Here is an 18,723-nt window from a genome sequence, read left to right as displayed (position 1 = left end):
CAGAAGAAAAGCAGCTGGCAATTATAGAATTAAATCTCATCATCATATATCGAAAGGAGTATTGGAACAAAGGAGGATATTGAAGTCATATCTTAAGATGCTTCTGGAAAGGTGTCCAATATAGGAATAAATTTATCATTTAGGGTTATTGCAGGAGTGTGCTGTGAAGGACTTTTGTACTAACAAGGTTTCATTGTTGGAGGAAGTAATCTCTCGTTAATGTTGCTTTTCACTTAGGTGTCAGAGGCCCCCTAGGGAAGTGTGAGCAAGCCCCGCCTCTAGTCAAGGACTCTGGATCTGCTTTTATAGCATAGCTTGTATGTGGGTGGAAAGTAGGGAAGTTGATACACAACCATAAAATTACAAAGAGCAAAAGTATGTGAAGTGAGTTGTTTGTCATCCCCCCTCCCCCCCAAAGACAGGGTTTCTCTGTGTAGCCTTGGCTGTCCTGGAACTCATGCTGTAGACCAGCCTGGCCTTGAACTCACAGAGATCCACCTGTCTCTGCCTCCCTAGTGCTGGGACTAAAGGCATGTACCCCACACTCAGAATGAAGTCGGGTTTTAATTAGCAGGTATTCTGTCTACAATCTCAAGCAGTCTAATAAAGGTGAAAATAAAAATCTTTATCTCACCTTATCTTTCTGCATATCTTTCCAGTTCAGTGTTTTAAAAGATACTGAAATAAATTTATAAATTTGAAAATATTACCAAGAAATATATTCTTAGAATAAAGAATGCTTCCATAGTACTCAGTAACTACCAAGATACTTTCCATCCTTTTTTTGTTTCGTTTTAGGATTTTGTTGTTGTTTTTTTGTTTTGTTTTTGTTTTGAGGGGGTTGTTTTGTTTGTTTTTCAAGACAAGGTTTCTCTGTAACCCTGACTGTCCTGGAACTCACTCTATAGACCAGGCTGGCCTCAAACTCTTGAGATCCACCTGCCTCTGCCCCCTGAGTGCTGAGATTAAAGGTGTGTACCACCACAACTCAGTGATATTTTCCATACTTAGCAAAGTATGCCTAAATAATATCTAGAGACAGATTAATTCATCATTTGAGTTCAGCAAGCATCACCACCACCACCACCACCACCACCACCACCACCACCACCACCACCACCACCACCAGTTCATCTAAGCACTGGTAAGAACTGGGGTGTGATATAAAACATGATTTCTACCCTCTAGCTGCTCACAGGGTAGTAAGAATTATGCAAAAAGGCTTATGCCCATGAGAGATGCCAAGATAAAGTGTACACACAAATATGGGACGACTAACTGGGATGTAGAAAGCAGATAGATCAGGAAATGTTTTCAGGGCTAAGGATTTCTGTAAGTAAGCCTTAGAGAATGGATTCACAGATAGAAGGCTGTTTTCAAGGGTCAGAATAGAAACAGCATCGAACTAATGAGTTGCTCCCGTGTGGCAGGATGTGACAGAATACTAGAGGGATGGGAGCTGTGATTCTGACAGGTCTGCTAAACAAACAGGTGATGCTTTCAGTTCCTACTAAAGAGTTGGGATTTTCCCAGGAAAATGGCTTCATTTACATTAGCCTTTTAAGGAAGGAAAGGAGGAAAATAAGGAGGCAATAATAAACCCAACCAGTAAAACAAAAAATTTCAAAAATATAAAATGCCAGACAAGGAAATTGAAGGAGATACTATAAGAAGGAACGACATCCCATGTTCATGAATCAGCAGAATTAATGCAGTGAAATTATTGTATTACCCAAAGCAGCCAATAAAATTAACCTCAAAATTCACTGACATTCTTCACAGTGGTGGGGGGAAATTCTAAAGTTCATACGGAAGCACGAAGATCCTCAGATAACCAAAGCAATCCTTATCAAAAAGCAATGCTGGAGATAGCTAGCACAGTACCAACTAACCGTTATACTAAAGATCCATAGTCAGTATGGCTCTGGCACAAAAGGACCCATGCATTGAATAGAGGCCCTAGAAATAAAACCTCACATTTGTAGCAACCTGGTTCCTCACAGACACCAAAAACACACATTGCAGAAAAGCCAACCTTTCCGACAAATGGTGCTGGGTAAACTGGATGTCCACAGTTTGAAATCCCTTTTTCTTACTTTGCACAAAAGTCCATTCAAAATAGCCCAAAGGCTTTAGCACAAGATCTAGAACTTTGAAACTGCTAGTAAAGTCTTTCGGGAAATCATTTCAGAATACAGGCACAGCCATGGACTTTCCGAGTGGGACTCTGGTAACTCAGGAATGAATAGAAAGACTGATGACTAGGAGTGGATCCAGATGCAGAGCCTGCATGGCAGAGGGACAGACAGTGAAGAGAGCTTCAGAGTGGGAGCCCCTTCCAGCTGTTCATCGGCAGGGAATTGATACCAGAATATATGAACAACTCAAAAACCAAGCCCCAAATAACAACCCTTACAAATAAATAAATGGGCTAATGAGTGAAGTAAACAGTTGTCAAAGGAAGTACACATGAGTAATAAATACACGAGAAAATAATCAACATCCTCAGCCATCAAGGAGTGGAAACCAGATACACAGAGACTTTTAGCTGGGTGGTGTACACTGGTAAGCTTGTTACTGTGTACAATTAACACTCATTTTAACAAAACCGAAGAGAAATGGCAGGATGAGATCTGTGGTTAGAAAGATTACTGGCAGTAGTGAGATGCTTGGAGGATAGACCAGAGACACTAGTAGAGAAGCAGGTCCAGAGCAAAGAGTCTGTGGGCATGGGCAGGAAAAGAAAACAGGACTTACTCTAACTTAATGTAGCCTTGAGTAAGGAGGAGCCCTCTACCTGTGGGCTTGGGTTGGACCCCAACTTTTGTAGCTTGCTAGCTTGGCTGTCTGTGAGCAAGATGCTCACCCTAACCTAGCTGAGTTTCCGTCATCTCTACAAAGGGGAGTTCACTTTCTCACCAGTGTCCTGAGCATAGAGTGAGCTAATAATGCACAAGAAGCCACTTCGGAGTAAGTTCTTCAGAAGCAGTGGCTATGTTGCCTGCTGTGAAATCTAGCCTTCATCAATAAGACAGGCATGCTAGAATGCAAGAGTCACACGAGAAGATTCTGCTCTGCTTTGTCCATTGCTGTTTCCCTCCGAGTTAGAGGGATGCCTTGGCATAAGCACAGCAGGCACTTGGCTGTTCTGGACTTGATGGTTCAGTTTTAGATTTAAAGACTGGTTTGTTTTGTTTGTTTAAATGTGTGTGTGTGTGCGCGTGTGCTTGCGTGTGTGTTGAGGGGTGTGGATACACATATGTACCACAGAACATACATAGAGGTCAGAGACAACTTGGAATGACCGGTTCTCTTTGAACTTAGCTTGGTGGCTAGTGCTAGTGCTTGGTGGCTAGTGCTCTTTCGTTCTGAGACATCCCATCATTCCCAGTTTGGGACTTTAAAGAAGAGTACAGAGGTGACTGTTATGAGCAGCTGGATATTCTGCTCTGAAGTTAGGAAAAGATGTGGGTGAGATTCAGAAATAGGTCCTCAGGGTTGATGGGCATTGTTAACTGAAGTGATGGAGTGAGATCCAAACCTAGACAAATGTTGTCAGTGCCAGCCTCCTTGAAGTTTGGACTCCTGGAAATCTGAAATACCTGGCTCCTCTCTGCACAGAAAAGCACAGAAGACGACATGCTTTGACTGGGGTGCTGGTGTGAGGAGCTGTGTGCTTTGGGAGGATAAACTCCTATTGCACTAAAAGATTGAGGATGGCACCTCATGCAGTATCACCATTCAGAGAGTGCAGAGGAAGGAGATGAATGGGGAGCAAGAAAAGTTAGAAAAGACTGGTATATTGTCCCCCTTTCCCCTGTCTCCCTCTTGCTCTCTCTCTCCCCCATTTTGAGATGGGTAAACAGCTGAGGAAGCCTCATTGCCTGGAATGCTGCCAAGGGACAGCTGTAGTCTGAGGTCCAGCAACAACAGCACCCAGGCTCCTGTGTGGCTGTGGATGTCAGGGTGGCAGTAGATGAAGCAACATTTGAAGCTAAGGGTGAGTTTCCCAAAGACAGGAATCCAAATGCCACAGAAATGACCATTGAATTTGGTCATTACCTGGAGATCCTCGGTGACTCACTGAGATAGAGTTTCAGTTGAGCAGCATAGAAGAAAGGAAGCAGGGGTTCTGGAGACTGAAATGCCAAGGAGACGGTCAAGAAATTGAGACACAAAGTACCCTTCCCTGTGTTTGTTTATTCAGCAAATATTTCCAGTACTTCCCTTGTCCAGGCATACCTCTGAAAGCCAGAGGCTGCTCTACTAGGCTATACAAGATCTTTTTTAGCTGCCTGTTGTACTCTGTTCAGATGCCTGCTTCCTCATCACTCCAACCTCATCTGTCTTTCCAAGAGAGAGACAAACAGACTGTCAAATGAGCTTTTTCCTTGGTACACTCAGCCACCAGGGACTTCAGTGGTTTTGCTGGGTCAGATTCAGGCTCTTCAATTGCTCTTCTATCTCTTGGGCACCAAAGAGCAAATTGTCCTCTCTCAGCCTTTAAAGTCAGGGACATACTTCAAAATACCACTGGCCAGTGCTCACGGTGATCCTGCTATTCAGAGACTTTATAAAAAACATTTCAGCATATTTTATTTTTAGCTTATTATACGGTCCCTTGTGGTAATGAATTTGTAAGCCTATTATTTGCAGGTAAAATATTAATCCTATGTATAAAAATGCAGTTTAAGTTTCTGGGCTTGTGGAAACCTTTATCCTTGTCCAACACTTTTGTTTATGGGAACCTTGCATTTCTCATTTATTTTTTAAAGAAAAGAAGTCCCCTTGTCTTTATAGTAAGGGACTAAAGTCACACCCAAGCACCCAGGTAGCTTTCTTGGTGCTTGCAGCTTTTTGTTAAGGACGGTAGATGGCCTGATAGATTCAAAGCATACTGTACAGGGACATACAGGTTTATTTTGTATATCAAACTTTTTGTTAAGGACGGTAGAGTGGCCTGATAGATTCAAAGCATACTGTACAGGGACATACAGGTTTATTTTGTATGTCAAACTTTTTGTTAAGGACGGTAGAGTGGCCTGATAGATTCAAAGCATACTGTACAGGGACATACAGGTTTACTTTGTATGTCAAAGCTGAAAACACAGTTATTTCATAAGTATGACTTTTTTTCTTAAAGTACAGGAAGGATTGCAAGCATGTATTACCGCATTCTGCTTCTGCCTACCTCTTTTTTCTTTGCCTTTTAAAAATATTGATGTCGCCGGGTGGTGGTGGCGCACGCCTTTAATCCCAGCACTCGGGAGGCAGAGCCAGGCGGATCTCCGTGAGTTCGAGGCCAGCCTGGGCTACCAAGTGAGTCCCAGGAGAGGCGCAAAGCTACACAGAGAAACCTTGTCTCGAAAAACCAAAAAAAAAAAAAAAAAAAAATATTGATGTCATTTGGTTGCATATTCTGAAAGCCCTGGATGTTCAGACTTCAGCGTGTTCCTAAAGGTGTTAATTTTGTGATCTACTCCTCTCCCATTTTTGTTTGCTTAACATAGAACTTGAAGACCTCATCCTTTAGAGGTGCCAGCAGAATTGAGACGAGAGTGCCAGGTCACCTGGAGCTGCCCAGCATAGGTGCCAGGAACTGAACTCAGGTCCTCTGCAAACACGATCACACTCTTAACCACTGAGCCATCTCTCTAGCCCAAGATTATTCTTTTGCACGTATTTCTTCATATCTATGAAATATCAGGACAGCTTCTGCCCGATTACACAATCAGTATGCTGCCCTGACTGTGGTCTCCAGATTTCCTTCATGGTTCTGTAGTCTATGCATTCTTTTTGGGATTGTTAAAATAATTGGCAATTGAGAGAACATGGTGGTGGTGTGTTGGCAAAACGCCAACCAACTGTATTACATGTTACATTTTAAAAGCCTGGTTCGACATCAAGCCAGACAGTCCTGGTAGAGACAGCAAGGACCTCTACTATTGTGATTACTGACTTACAGGTTTTTTTTTTTTTTTTTTTTTTTTGGTTTTTCGAGACAGGGTTTCTCTGTGTAGCTTTGCGCCTTTCCTGGAACTCACTTGGTAGCCCAGGCTGGCCTCGAACTCACAGAGATCCGCCTGGCTCTGCCTCCCGAGTGCTGGAATTAAAGGTGTGCGCCACCACCGCCCGGCCTGATTTACAGTTTTGAGTATTTATTTTTAAAATAAGAAGCTAATTTTGCAATTGATCTCTTCTACATTTCAATGAATATAGTAGAACTAAAACATGTAATCTTCAGGACAGGATCTTGTCAGAATCTACTTAAAAATCTTAATTTATGAGATAATTGGCAGACGTCCTAAATTTATCAAATACTCACATAATTTGAGTCTTTATATAGAGATGATGAAATTTATGTTCAGAATTCAGTGGGTGTCTTCGTCGTCGCCCCCCCCCCTCCCGCCCAGATCACTAGTAATGGACAGAATGAGATGAACACTCCTGCCCAGCTCATCACTATGAGAGACTTTTTTATTTGAGTTTTAAATGTGAGACTTAAAAGAAGCATTTGTGTAGAGTAAACATTGTCCTGAGCCACTGCACTCTCTAGTAACTGTTACTGTTTGCAGTAATGACGCAAGTGCTGTGTGGGGATAGAAGAAAGGTGTTCTTTTTTGCTGTGGGCTGAAACACAGTAGGGCAAGTAGGCAGAGCAGTTCTCATTAACCTGAGCTTATGAAGTGGGGAGCTTCAGCAGTCAGATGTCCACACCTTGAGATTGATGGTGACACCTTTTTCAGAATCTCCAGGGCTTTTAGAGGAGAAAAAAATAGGCACGTAACTGACCTCCCTTCTCTCCTAGTCCTGTGCCCTCATTACATTGCCTGTCTTCCAGCACCATTCTGCATGCTGCTGTCCTTGAAAACCTTCCCGTGTACTCACTTGAGCAGCTCTTCGTTCCATACCTTTCAGTAGACCCACTCTTACCTGTGAATGTCCATCAATGGAAAAAAAACTTCCATTTCTTTTTATTATCAGATATTCATGGCCATAATCTTTTAAATCTATATTAACTGTAATAAGTTGTGGTAAGTGCTTCCAGAGCAATATAATTAATACCACCATCGCAACCTTATAATATGCCAGCACATGATGCCTACCCCCTTCACTCTCCCCCTCCTTCTGCCTTATGTGCTCGCGAGCATAAACACACATACACACACTCACGCACACGCACACACGCGTGCGCACAGTAAAGCACAGGCCGAACTGCCATTCTCCAGCAGGCCTGCTTCTGGAGTTGGGAGCTGTCAGCCTGCTGGGAGGGGTCGGGGGGAGGAGGAAGAGGTGGGGCTCCACTCTGATTAATTACCTTAGGCATTCAGGGGTGGGGCTTCCTTCAGCCATCTGCCTGAGATATGGGAGGGAGCTGGAGAAAGAAGGAGGGGGAGAGACTGCCAGAGAGGAAGAGAAAAGAAAGGAAGAAACACTAGAAAGAGAAAGGCAGGAAAACGAATAAAGGGAAGCCGGTCACCCGCCCTAAACCAGCTAGCTGGGGACGGGTGGCGGAGAGCCACAGAGGTGTGCCCCACTACGGCGGCTTCTACTGGTTATCATCTGCTTCTTCTGGTTTATGGAGAAAAAGAAAATGGTAACTCAGGTAAGACTTGTGCGTCCTCCACACATTTCTGTCTCAGGGATCTGCGGGAAGGTCTTGGGGTGGAGTGTAGCCAGCCAAGTTTTAGTGAGGGTTGTCTTCTTTAAAAGGCAGATTTATTGTTATCAGCTGAAGTGTTGGTCCTTCGAGCATGAGCATGTGTACTGTATCGGTGCCCTTTTCTCCCCTCCTCCGGCTCCATAACCGATCCCAGTTTCCTGTAGTGTGCAGCTGGAGCTCAGGAAAGAGCCTGTGGGGATTTGTCTACCTCTTTGTCTTGGTTCTGAGAAGAGGGAGGGAGAGAGACTGCAGAGGTAGGAAGAGATTCTTGTAGACTGCCAGAAAGGGGAGAGGGAGTGACTTCCTTTTAAGAATTGCAGAAGAATTTGTGTTACTGGGAAAGCTGATTCACGGGGGTTTCTTGGGCATGGCTATGGAATTGCAGTTTGCTGCTTTCTTTCTAAACGGATTATCAAAAATGAAGGCGAGGAAAAAACGTTTCGTTTCTGTGGCTTTGTCGTTGGTAAAGGATGTTTTCCATAGGAACCCACAGAACATCTTGGTGTAGCAGAGGCAGGTACTGCTTTTTCTGATGGGATAAATTACGTACATAAGTGACAATTGCCCGCTTTAAAAGACGTTTGAAGGAGATGGAGTAGGAAATGGAAGATCTCCATCTCTGTCTCCTCCCCATCCCCCTTCTCTCTCCCTCTCTGGTTGTGTCAAGCAGTGTCTACTCTGCATTTTAGCAAGTCATTCCCGACAGATGGAAAGGTGACTGCTGTTCCGTTCCTGGCAGGGCTGTTTTTTCTGGTTGACACGCTACTGATGCTCCTTTACCCCCTTTCCTTTATGTATGGCTTGGGGAAAGTGGTGAGGCAGTGTCACCACTTATCAGAGGACGTCATTTCCATGATAGGACTTTCAGACCCTTTAGTCTTAGACTTGGGATCAGTCCGCCCCAGGCTTCCCTCACAGGACAGTGCTTTCCTTTTAAGGAGGTTGCCCCTTTTTTGTATTCTCTCCCCTCTTTTCCTCTCAGAGTCGCCACCGGAGGGCGAGAGGCAGCAGGCTATCCGATAGAGGCATCGCCTTTGGGGCTGGAGCCCTGTTTAGTTAAATGTTATATAATGCCCTGCAGTGCCGTTTGGAAGGAGGGATGAATCCATCCTGACCCAGAGAAGAGGGAAATTTCAAAAGATAAATCTTCCCAAGGAGGATTTTCTCCAAATCTAAATTGAGGAATTGTCAAGAAATTTCTCCTTTGGAAAGTGGAGAAACTCTTGAATTTTTTAAAAAAACACTTCTTACTCCTTTATAAAATCTAATTAATGCTTTTGAAATCTCACTTTATTTTGTCAATCTCCATAGAAAGAAAGCCCATGTCTTGATTCTCTCTGAAGCCTGGGAGATGCTGCTCACTTCACCTGAGTCCACACCAGGTCTCCACTGAGGAGCTGTGTTAGAGCACAGTCGCCCACAGCTCCATGGAAGACTTTACCCTGCAGTTCTCACGCATTTTAAATTCAGTGAAGGAGCCATCTAAACAGCAAATGTTAGAAAAAGACTTCTATGGCCTTGTGGAGCATGGCCTCTTGGTTTTAGAAATTTGAAGTGTGTGTGACAAGTTAGGATGTGCACGCTCGTTCATACTTTGTATTGTGCTCCAATTCCTTAGGTCTATGGAAAGTGTAATTTTAGGAACAAGGTTGAAGAAATGAATGGAACCTGGAAAGAGACTGGTTTAGTGGTTAAGAATTCCAATAGATACATTTAATCTTTGTGCTTTCTCAGCTGTGTTAAGTGCTGAAGGAAAAAAAGCTCATTTTCTCATGTTGAGTTCATACAACTGAGAAGAGCAGGATCTGTGTGACATTTGTTTAAGTGTCTACACCATCTACCTGACAATCACGGAGATGGTTGGTTGTAATCTAGAAAACAGAATCAAAGGAAATGGTAAGTGGAGTCAAACCTTTGGGCTAGCCTGGGGTTTAGTTGGTGGGTTTGGGGTTTGGTGTGTGTGTGTGTGTTTTTTTTGTTTTTGTTTTTGTTTTTTTTGCTTTGTTGTACAGGTTTGTGTGTTTTGAGCCAGACAGCAGATCCAAACACTTGATAATGCCCTGTCACCTACATGTTTTCAGTATAAACTGTGTGTACTGGTCAGGGGTGACTGTCAGAGTTAAAATGGCTTGTTACCATACTTAGTGTTCTGGCTAGGATGTAAAAAAGTGGTATGATGTTTGCTCAGTTCACACCTTGGTTTGCTGTATCTGTGCCTTAGACTCTCTGCCCTGCCCCTCATCCCCATCACTGGGTGGAAGAACATCTTCATCATTTGTTGTTAGATTCCTTTGTGTACAGTGTGCTTTGTTATTACATAGACTGTAGTTTTATATGGCCCTTTTTGTTGTACTAGCTAACAGTTTTATCATTGACAGTAAATAGAACTTGGCTTTTTAATAAAAATAGTATTTTAGTGGCAAAATTTTCATGCAGTCGTAGCCAGACATGCTCATGTGATACTTTAAATAATACCTTTATATCTCTTGTTCATGTTCCAGAAGTTTTTCACTGAAGTCTCTTTAACTTGATGGACATACTAAAGATAGTGCGTGTCCTGTAGAAAAGCAAGAGGATAAAAGGAAAGAAAATCATTCTCATAATATGTGTAAACTAGAAAAACAGAGTTGAAAATGACTTTACCTAATTAATTTTAAAAAACATTTAGCAAGACACAAATTCTGTTTATTGTTGAGAGGGAAAGTATATCAGGCAAAGGGGAAAAGCTTACAGTACAACCTGAAAGCAGATGTTGGACTCTACGAGGGTGTGAGACTGCCAACTTGTGTGGAGCACAGGGCCCTCCCTTTCTTGGACAATTCAGTGCTTTGCTGGCATTTTCTTCAAAATGTGTTTTCCATCAGAACCAGGAGGAGAGAAGGTGTTAGGAATAGGGGAGGTTGGGAAGGAGGTTGCTGTTCCTTTAAATAGTGCTGTGAGCCCAAGTGGCAGCAGGCAGCAGGCTGCTCTGGAGTGTATTCTTTTGTAATGAATCACCAGCTCCATTGTCTGCTGTCTCCCCCTTTGTAGCTGGCAGGCCTGAGTCTTTCACCTGAGCTGTGTCCTCTTAGGTTCTGGGTAGTTGGAGGAGACAGTGGGAGGGGGTATTTTAGGCTCTAATTAAAGGCAGATAAGACAGCAGGTATGTTTGCTTTGTTTCGATTTCCCTCCCCCTTCGGTTTGTGCTTTTCTGAAATGGACTGTTGTTGGGAATCTGGTCTGTGAATTTTCTAAGCACATCCCATTCTGTGAATCTGGGAGTCCTGCCCTTCATTGAGTCTCCATTTTGTGGCCTTCGTCTGAAGTGTCTCCATTCTCTTGCCTGCACTCCTTTCCACACAGCCTCGTCCCCTCCTCCCGCAGAGTGGAGCCCACAGTGTTTGTGTTGGCACACTTTCCACTTTCTATGGGCTGCGCAGGATTCTGGGGGAAGTTTGGGGATAGGTGGGGATGTGGATTGGAGGCTAAATTTATGTTCCTTTACAATGAACCAAAATGAAAAAGCCGTACTTTTCCCAGTGATTTTGTTTCTTTCTGAATTCCTCTACACTGGTCGTTAACTTCAGTTTTAACCATTTCCTTACTGAGACCAAGGGTGACTATTTAAAAGTGTCACTATTCTAAAAAGTATTTATCTTTCCTGGAAGATACCCAGAATTCCATAAATGGGGATGTTACCGATCTGAGCATTTGTGATGCTGTAAATGTGTTCGCCTCGATCCCATACCCCTCTTCTCTTTTGTCCCTTCCCACCTTTATTTTTCCTTTTGCTGCTAGGTCTGGTAGTTGAGACTGAGAAAGCTTGGTGTCTGGCAGCTTCCTGTTGAAGCGTGCATTGCTAGAAGACAGCATTATGCTGGAAGGTAGTGACAGCCCTCATCCCTCTCACTGGTTGTGTTCTCCCTGAAGAAACTGCGAAGTCACATTGTCCAGATGGCTATCTGGAACAGGCTCATCTCTTTCTGACCTGTGGTTCGTGGAATGCTCAGCTTTTAACCTCTCATGATGTGATGTCTTTGTTTAGAATGTCTCATGGAGAACCTATTTGTGATGTTCATGCTGTCACTCAAGATCAGTCACACCCCAGTCTCCTTCCACTGACCCCCGACTCAGGGATCTACTGTACAAGCTTGATTCTAGAGCCACAAGTACTCACTCAGTGTCCCCTGATATTCCAAAACCAGTCAGTTCATTCCTTGCACGTTCCCACCCCAGAGGATGTACAAGAACTTGGCCAGTCACAGTCGCAGTGGCTTCCTACTGGAAAACTTTGCCGTTTGGACCACAGCACCTTTGTTCTTGAGCTCAGATGCTCAGCCTCTTGTAGGCAGCCAGAGTGCTGTGACCTTCCGCTGTGGTGCATCATTTCCACTTCCAGCCTCTGAAGTGTTCCTCTGTTACTTTTGGAATGACTAAATTCAGGAAACCATGGAGTCATTTAATTCCTGAGAGGACTCTGCCCAGGGTGACTCCCCCAGCTCTCCACCACCCGGCCACCTTGCACTTGTCTTGCCGGGCCTTTTCTTCTCACTTCACCTGCCCTCCAGAAACTGAGCCACCAGGCTTCCTCTGCATACTCCACTGTCTTGAAGGGAGTGTGCCTTTGACTGGCCCGCTTCAACCAGCACTCTGCCTGCTCCTGTTCACCACCCTTCTTTTCATCCTCTTGCCACTGCTCTTCGTGCTTATCATTGTCTGTTGTCTGTCTCTCCTCATCCCCTGGATTCCAGGAGGGCAGGAACTTCATAAGTAGTCTTCCCTTCCTGTTGTCTAGAACAATCATCACAGCAGCTAATCCTATATGCAAGTATGTAATGTCATTATCAAACACCATTCTCAGCACATTACCTAAATTAACTCACTGAATCTGGCAACATTGGGATTTGAGTAAACCCAAAGAGTTTATGTCCACCATTCTTGTTCTTAAGTATCACCAATAATGACTGTCGTTAAAATAAACATTTTACATACCTACTTTGCACTGATACATACATACATACTGCATTTACAAATGTGAATTATGATTGCTTGCCAATCACCTTTTGAGTAGTTGTCACACATACTGTTGGTTAAGGGGTGGCAGCCATGCCGACGGAGGAGAGTGCTGGATGCATTGGTGACCTTTCTAGAGCCTTATTGGGACAGAGAGAGAGACAGAGACAAGAGACAGACAGACTGCGAGGAGGGGAGAGAATGCGGAAAGAGAAAGCTCGCCCCCTTTTTAGGCTGGGATGCCATTGCAGGCTGGTGACGTAATTAAGGACATAATCCTTACACATACAACATACCCTGTTGAGGTAGTTTGATGTGTGTCTTGTCTCCTCCTCCCCACCCCCTTATTCCATGAAACGCTGAGATTCTGGAAGTCAAGCAACCTAGTAAGTCTTAAGTCCAGAGAGATTTCCAACCTGAGGGCGATTGACTTCCAGATTCCTATGCTGTTTGATTGTATTGCTGGCCTTGCAGTACTTTCCATGTGGGCTGCTGGGAAGCAGCCACGGTTTCCTTGTGGTGAGCTGAGTCAGTCTCTGCTGTTGCCTCTCACACCTCCTAGTCTTTCCTCTCCGGTCACCTAGTGTTCCCGTCACTTTTACTCACACACAGCCATTGGAAGATACTGTGATTGTCCCTTCAATCTTCTGTTGTCGTGGCCCATTTCACCTCATTCCTTGAATTAGTCTTCCTAGAAAAGAAAATGTGGTTTCCAGGATCCTTACTGTCCTAGACTAATTGTATTAATTTGTATAACTATCAGTTTATTGTATTTAGTATATTATACATACTTTTTTATATCATATACTTTAGTATATTAATATAATCAGTATTACTAAGTATCATGTTTTTATCAAAAGTTTGCTTTATACTATCTTTTCCCCTGTTAAAGTATTATTTTTCTGTTCCATTTTATAGCATGTCACCACCTTACTAGCAAGAACCTACTTGTCATTGAGCCTCTGAGCCTTGCCTCAACTCCTGAACGGCAATCAAGATTATTGATTGACTGAGTGTGTGTGTGTGTGTGTGTGTGTGTGTGTGTGTGTGTGTGTGTGTGTGTGTGTACCTGTGTATGAGCACTCTCATACACATGGGTGGAAGTCAGAGGACAACATGAAGAGTTGGTTGTCTTTTTCCACCATGTCATCTCAGGAATCAAACTCAGGTCATCAAGCTTGGTGGTAAACACTGTTACTCAAAGAACCATCTTATCCACCCAGGATTCTCATTTTAACTTACTTGTTAGAAACAATATTTTGAAAATGGTAGTTGAATTAACAGTGAAAATATTCATATTCCTATCATGCCCTTTAAAATTTCCTTTTAAAGGGACTGTCAATCTCAGAATATTAGAATAACATTTTCTATTTAACCAGTTCAGAAGAAAATGGATATGGCAGATAGTTATTAACAAAAGAATACAGTTTTTAAAAATTGTAACTTGAGCTAGGTGTGGTCATGCATACTTGTAATTTAGTACATGAGAGTCTGAGACAGGAGGATTGGAAATCCAAGGCCAGACCAGGCTGTGTAGTAAGACTCTGTCTCCAATTAATTAATTACTTAAAAGTGTGTGAGACTTACAGTCATGAAGAGATTTTAATTTCATTGAAAATTACAGGGAAAGATTTTGGCACCAAATTTTGAATGATATTTCCTTTTTGGTTAAAAGAATCTTAATACAGAAGACATGGTAATAGAAACCAGTAATTATTTGTGAAATTACTGATGAATGACTTTATATCCATGACTATGTTTTTTGTTTTAACCTAGTGTTTATTATGAGATTGCCTGGAAAACTCTGTGTGTGTGTGTGTGGTATGTGTGTGGTGTGTGTGTGTGGGGGGGGTGCGCACATGCTGGAGTTGAGTCTGTCCTTCCACCATGGGAGTTCTAGGGATCAAACTCAGGTCGACAGGCTTGATGGCAAACATCCTTGCCTGCTAAGTCATCTTGCCGGCTTTCCTTGCAAGGCATTTTAAAGAGACAATTTGAGACTTAAGCAAAGGAGATTAGATTTTGAAAGACTCTTAACTAGATCCACAAACTTTTTCTGGAAATGTTTGGTAATAACCAAGTTTTGCTCTACAGGCCTCTGTTTGTGTTTTCTCTGTTCCACTCTGTTGCTGTAGCATTGAGAAAGCCATAGACAATACTTAAATGAATGAATGTCTGTGTTCTATAATACTTTATCGACAATAACATTTGAATTTCATGTCATTTTCATGTTGCAAAGTGTTATTCCTTTGGGCTGTTTTTCAACTATTTATAAAGATAAAAGTTTGCTTGGTATCTTGGTTACTTTTCTATTGCTGTGCTAAACACGATGACCAAGGCAGCTTAAAAAGAAAGCATTTATTTTGGGCGTATATCAATGTCAGAGAGCTTGGCAGGATTCAGGCAGACAGGCATGGTGCTGGAACAGTGACTGAGGGCTCACATCTTGTGAGACAAGCATGAGGCAGAGAGAGCTAACTGGGAATGGCCTGGGCTTTTGAAACCTCATAGCCCACCCCCAGTGACACACCTCCTCCAACAAGGCCACACCTGCAAACCTTTCTTAAACAGTTCCACTAACTGGGAACCGAGTATTCAAATATATGAGCCTATGGGGGGGGGGGGGGGGGGCTTCTCATTCAAAGCACCACAATTGGTTTGCTGGTTATATAAAACTAGGTGGGTAGGCAGGCTTTGGACCACAGCCATAGCTTGTTGACCCCTGAGGGGTTATGTTTTTAGCATGGGTTAGGTTTTCCTATGTAGATTGATCATAGTAACATAGTTCCTGAGCAGTTTGGCAGGCTATTTTGAATCTCTTTTTTAAAAAAACCCTTTAAAGTCTCACCACCATGACTGCCCAAATGTGAGCTGAACAAGGTTGACACCAACAGTCATGCCAGAGTGCACGGGGAGAAACCCAGGAGGCCTCACCCTACACAAAGAACTAGAGCCAATTGAGGAAAACTGGGAGCGGAGAGCACACCCAAGGAAGAGCACACCAATTGGTTGTCCAGTACCAGTGGTCAGCCCTGAAGACATACAAACAAGTGACATACAGAGCAGGTGGTGTTTAGGAATGTATATGTATCTACATACATGCATGCAATAACAGTGAAAAAAGAAAACAGTGAGTTTAAAGGATAGTGGGAAGCAGTATATGGAAGGGTTAGGAAGGAGGAAAGGGAAGGGGGAAATGTAATTATATTGTGATCTCTCTTTTTAAATTTTTTTTTTGTAATCATAATCTTTAAACTCTTGACCTTTAACCCCCTTATGAATATTTTTCTTCTACCCTTGAGTTCAGTGTTTTTGTATTATTTTTCATATATCATTATTTTAAACCAGAGTGCTTCTTTCCCCTCAGTTTTGTTTTTGTTATTCAAGAATCACTGTAAAGCTACCCTGGTTTAGAAAGCTTGCCTGGCAGAGGTATGCCTCTCTGCTCCATTGGCCCCTGTGTAGCTCATCCAGTAAGCCACCCTTATGACGTACTTCTGTAGCTGGGATGTGTTGTCTGGTTCTTCTGTCAGGCCAAGTCACCAGTGTCCATCACCAGATCTGATTCAGTTCCGTGTTCTTGATGCTTTACTTAGCTAGAAGATAGGTAGATATGCTGCTCTGTGGGGACCCAAAACTTGTAGATGTCTTAGTAGAAGGCTGAGTAGATCTGAGGATAGCCTGAGATTCAGTGGCATAGGCCATTCCATCTCCAAAAAGTCAGCAAGGAAGGAAGAGGAGTATGGCAAAGAAGGAAGGGAAAGGCATAAAAGAAGCCTGAAAGATGGCAGCCCAGGGTGAGGATGGAAGTGCGGCAGGCTGCAGGCTGTCTGCCTCCCTTCCTTCCCACCATTCAAGATGGCGTAGAGCTAAGAGTCTTTGTCTAGTTTTAAAAGCTGCCAACCTAGATATGTTTCAGATCATTCCATCTTATTTTCAGGGCGCTCTCTCTCGCTCTCTCGCTCTCTCGCTCTCTCGCTCTCTCTCTCTCTCTCTCTCTCTCTCTCTGCCTCTTGTTTACTTTTGCATTTCTTACTACAATGTCATCATGTATACTGATCTTCCTGCTGTGCAGAGCTTAGTTGTCATCAGTCCAATCCAATTTCCACATCTAGAATTTTGATGTGGATCTTGTTTGTGCCTCTCAATTCACCCTAAGGCGCTCATGTTTTTTCTTCACATCTCAAACACAGGGAGTGCAGATGCCTTAGTGCCCTTCACTACTAACCCCAAATATATGTTGTTTCTGGGTGACGGGTTTGTGTTTTCCTGTTTCTTTGCAAGCCTGTGAACTTTTTAAAAATTGAATTTCAGACATAGTGAATTTACCTTTTGGGTGTTGGTGTTTTTAATCTTATAAATAACCAAGCTTTATGTTTGAGCTTCACACAGCTAAGTTTCTTAGCAGTACCACAGTCCTTTTGGTCTTGTTTTAAGTGTTGTTAGACGTGAACAGAGCTGTGTTTAGTCTCTGGCAAATTGTCCCTGCTGCAGAGCAAAACTGGAATTCCTAACTGATGGTACTGAAAGCATTGGTTTTCTGTTCTGGCTAAGAGCGGGCGCTCTCCCTGACACCTCGGGAGTTCCTAGCCTTGTTTTCTGTGTTTCTTTCCCTAGCCTCTTCTTCAACTCGTGAAAGTGACAGCCAATGTTTGGGGGCTTGTGTCTTTTGAGTCTCTGAACAGCTTTAGCTTTCCCAAGACTCCCATAGTGACCTCTGTCAGGCCTGGCTCTCCCCAAACCTCTTGCCCTGTGCTCACTTCCTGGAGACCACCAGCTGCATCCCAACACTCTTCTCATTCTCTGGGCAGCAAGCTAGGCAGCCGTACAGCCCATTTATATCTTGCTGTCCTATCCAAGGAGTCATTGCCCTTCTTTGCCTCCTGTACAGTCAGTCCTTTGAGTGCTCTTGTTTTATTTCTTTGAGCCTGTTTTGGGTTTGAGGTAACAAGGCTGGAAGCAGAAGAGAGATGATTTTTAAATAAAAATAAAATCGTGTCTCATTTAATGTATTAGATAGTGCATGAAAATCAGTTGAACAGTAATTTCAAGGAGCATCAAGAAAGAATACCTAAGATGCATGTACAGCAGTAATCCAAAGGAACACTGATTAATTTCTGTAACTGTGCTTTATGTCTTTAGTAGAGCAGAATGGGACTCCGCTTCCCTTATGTTTTTATTAATGTCAGTATTTATGGGGAAAAGAACACAGAGAATTTAAGATTCTAATTCAGCAACTGACTTGTATTTAGGACTGTGTGGTCTTTTTTCTTCCTTCACAGTACTAGTGACTATTGTCTCTAGTGTCTGTTTTTTATTTTGTTGTTTTTTTATTTTTTATTTTTTTAAGCCAGAAGCAAAGAGTTTTGTTCACCTGATCTCAGTACTTGTGCACTGATGTGTAGTGATCCCTTTTTCCATTTTACAGGTGAAAATCTTGAAGCAGTGAGGAATTGAAAGACTCATCCCACACATAGAGTCTGGATTTTAGCCTAGATTTATCCTTCCAGTGTCTTGATATCCTCTTTCTCCCACCATGGTCTGCATTATGCCAAATACAGCATAAAGAGTAGATAGACCTTGGGCTGGACTGTGGCTCAGTCCATAAAGTGCCTGCTTAGTATGCATAAAGTCCTGAGTTTGTTTCCCAGCACACATATGGTGTGCATTCCTGTAGTCTCAGCATTTGAGAAATGGAGGCAGCAGTATTGGAAACTCACTGTCATCCCTGGTGTATATGGAGAGTTGGAGGCTAACCTAGGCTATGTGAAACCCTTTCTCAAAACAATAATCTAGGCTTTAATATTTCTTTAACTTTTACTTAGCAGGAGTTCTTTCTTCACTTACAAAACTTTTGTAAGCCATTTTATCCAGTACTTTGAGATTTGTGTTCCTTTTCTGAGAGCCTGAAGTTCTTCTGGGATAAGTGGAAATGTCCTCAGTTTAACTATTTCCTGCCATTTTGTGTCAACACAGTGGTTGAGAGTCTGAGGGTGCAGTAATTCATGTGGAGAGCATTGTAGAAGGTGCTAGAGACTGGGAATGCTCAGTCACCTAGGTGTTCCCCA

General features: G+C 42.9%; 1 protein-coding gene across 34 annotated transcripts in view; it reads left to right on the top strand.

The window, feature by feature from the left end:
• Positions 1 to 18,723, top strand: part of Rbfox2 (RNA binding fox-1 homolog 2) — a 254,710-nt gene that overhangs the window by 171,544 nt on the left and 64,443 nt on the right. Inside the window, exon 1 of one of the 34 annotated variants that reach the window (XM_052748238.1) lies at positions 7,349 to 7,606. The exons of 32 other annotated variants lie outside the window; for them this stretch is intronic. In XM_052748238.1, coding sequence (XP_052604198.1) covers positions 7,580 to 7,606 — 27 coding nt within the window. In that variant the 5' untranslated portion in view covers positions 7,349 to 7,579. Of the gene's footprint in view, positions 1 to 7,348; positions 7,607 to 7,895; positions 7,918 to 18,723 lie in introns of those variants that run through there. One more of the 34 variants, XM_052748242.1, reaches the window with a different exon arrangement.

This window comes from Peromyscus californicus, unplaced genomic scaffold (assembly GCF_007827085.1).
Source record: "Peromyscus californicus insignis strain IS unplaced genomic scaffold, ASM782708v3 Scaffold_20__1_contigs__length_68692818, whole genome shotgun sequence".
In the NCBI taxonomy this organism is placed as follows: domain Eukaryota; kingdom Metazoa; phylum Chordata; class Mammalia; order Rodentia; family Cricetidae; genus Peromyscus; species Peromyscus californicus.
The sequence above is the reverse complement of the archived record's forward strand: the minus strand, read 5'-3'. Positions and strand labels throughout refer to the sequence as shown.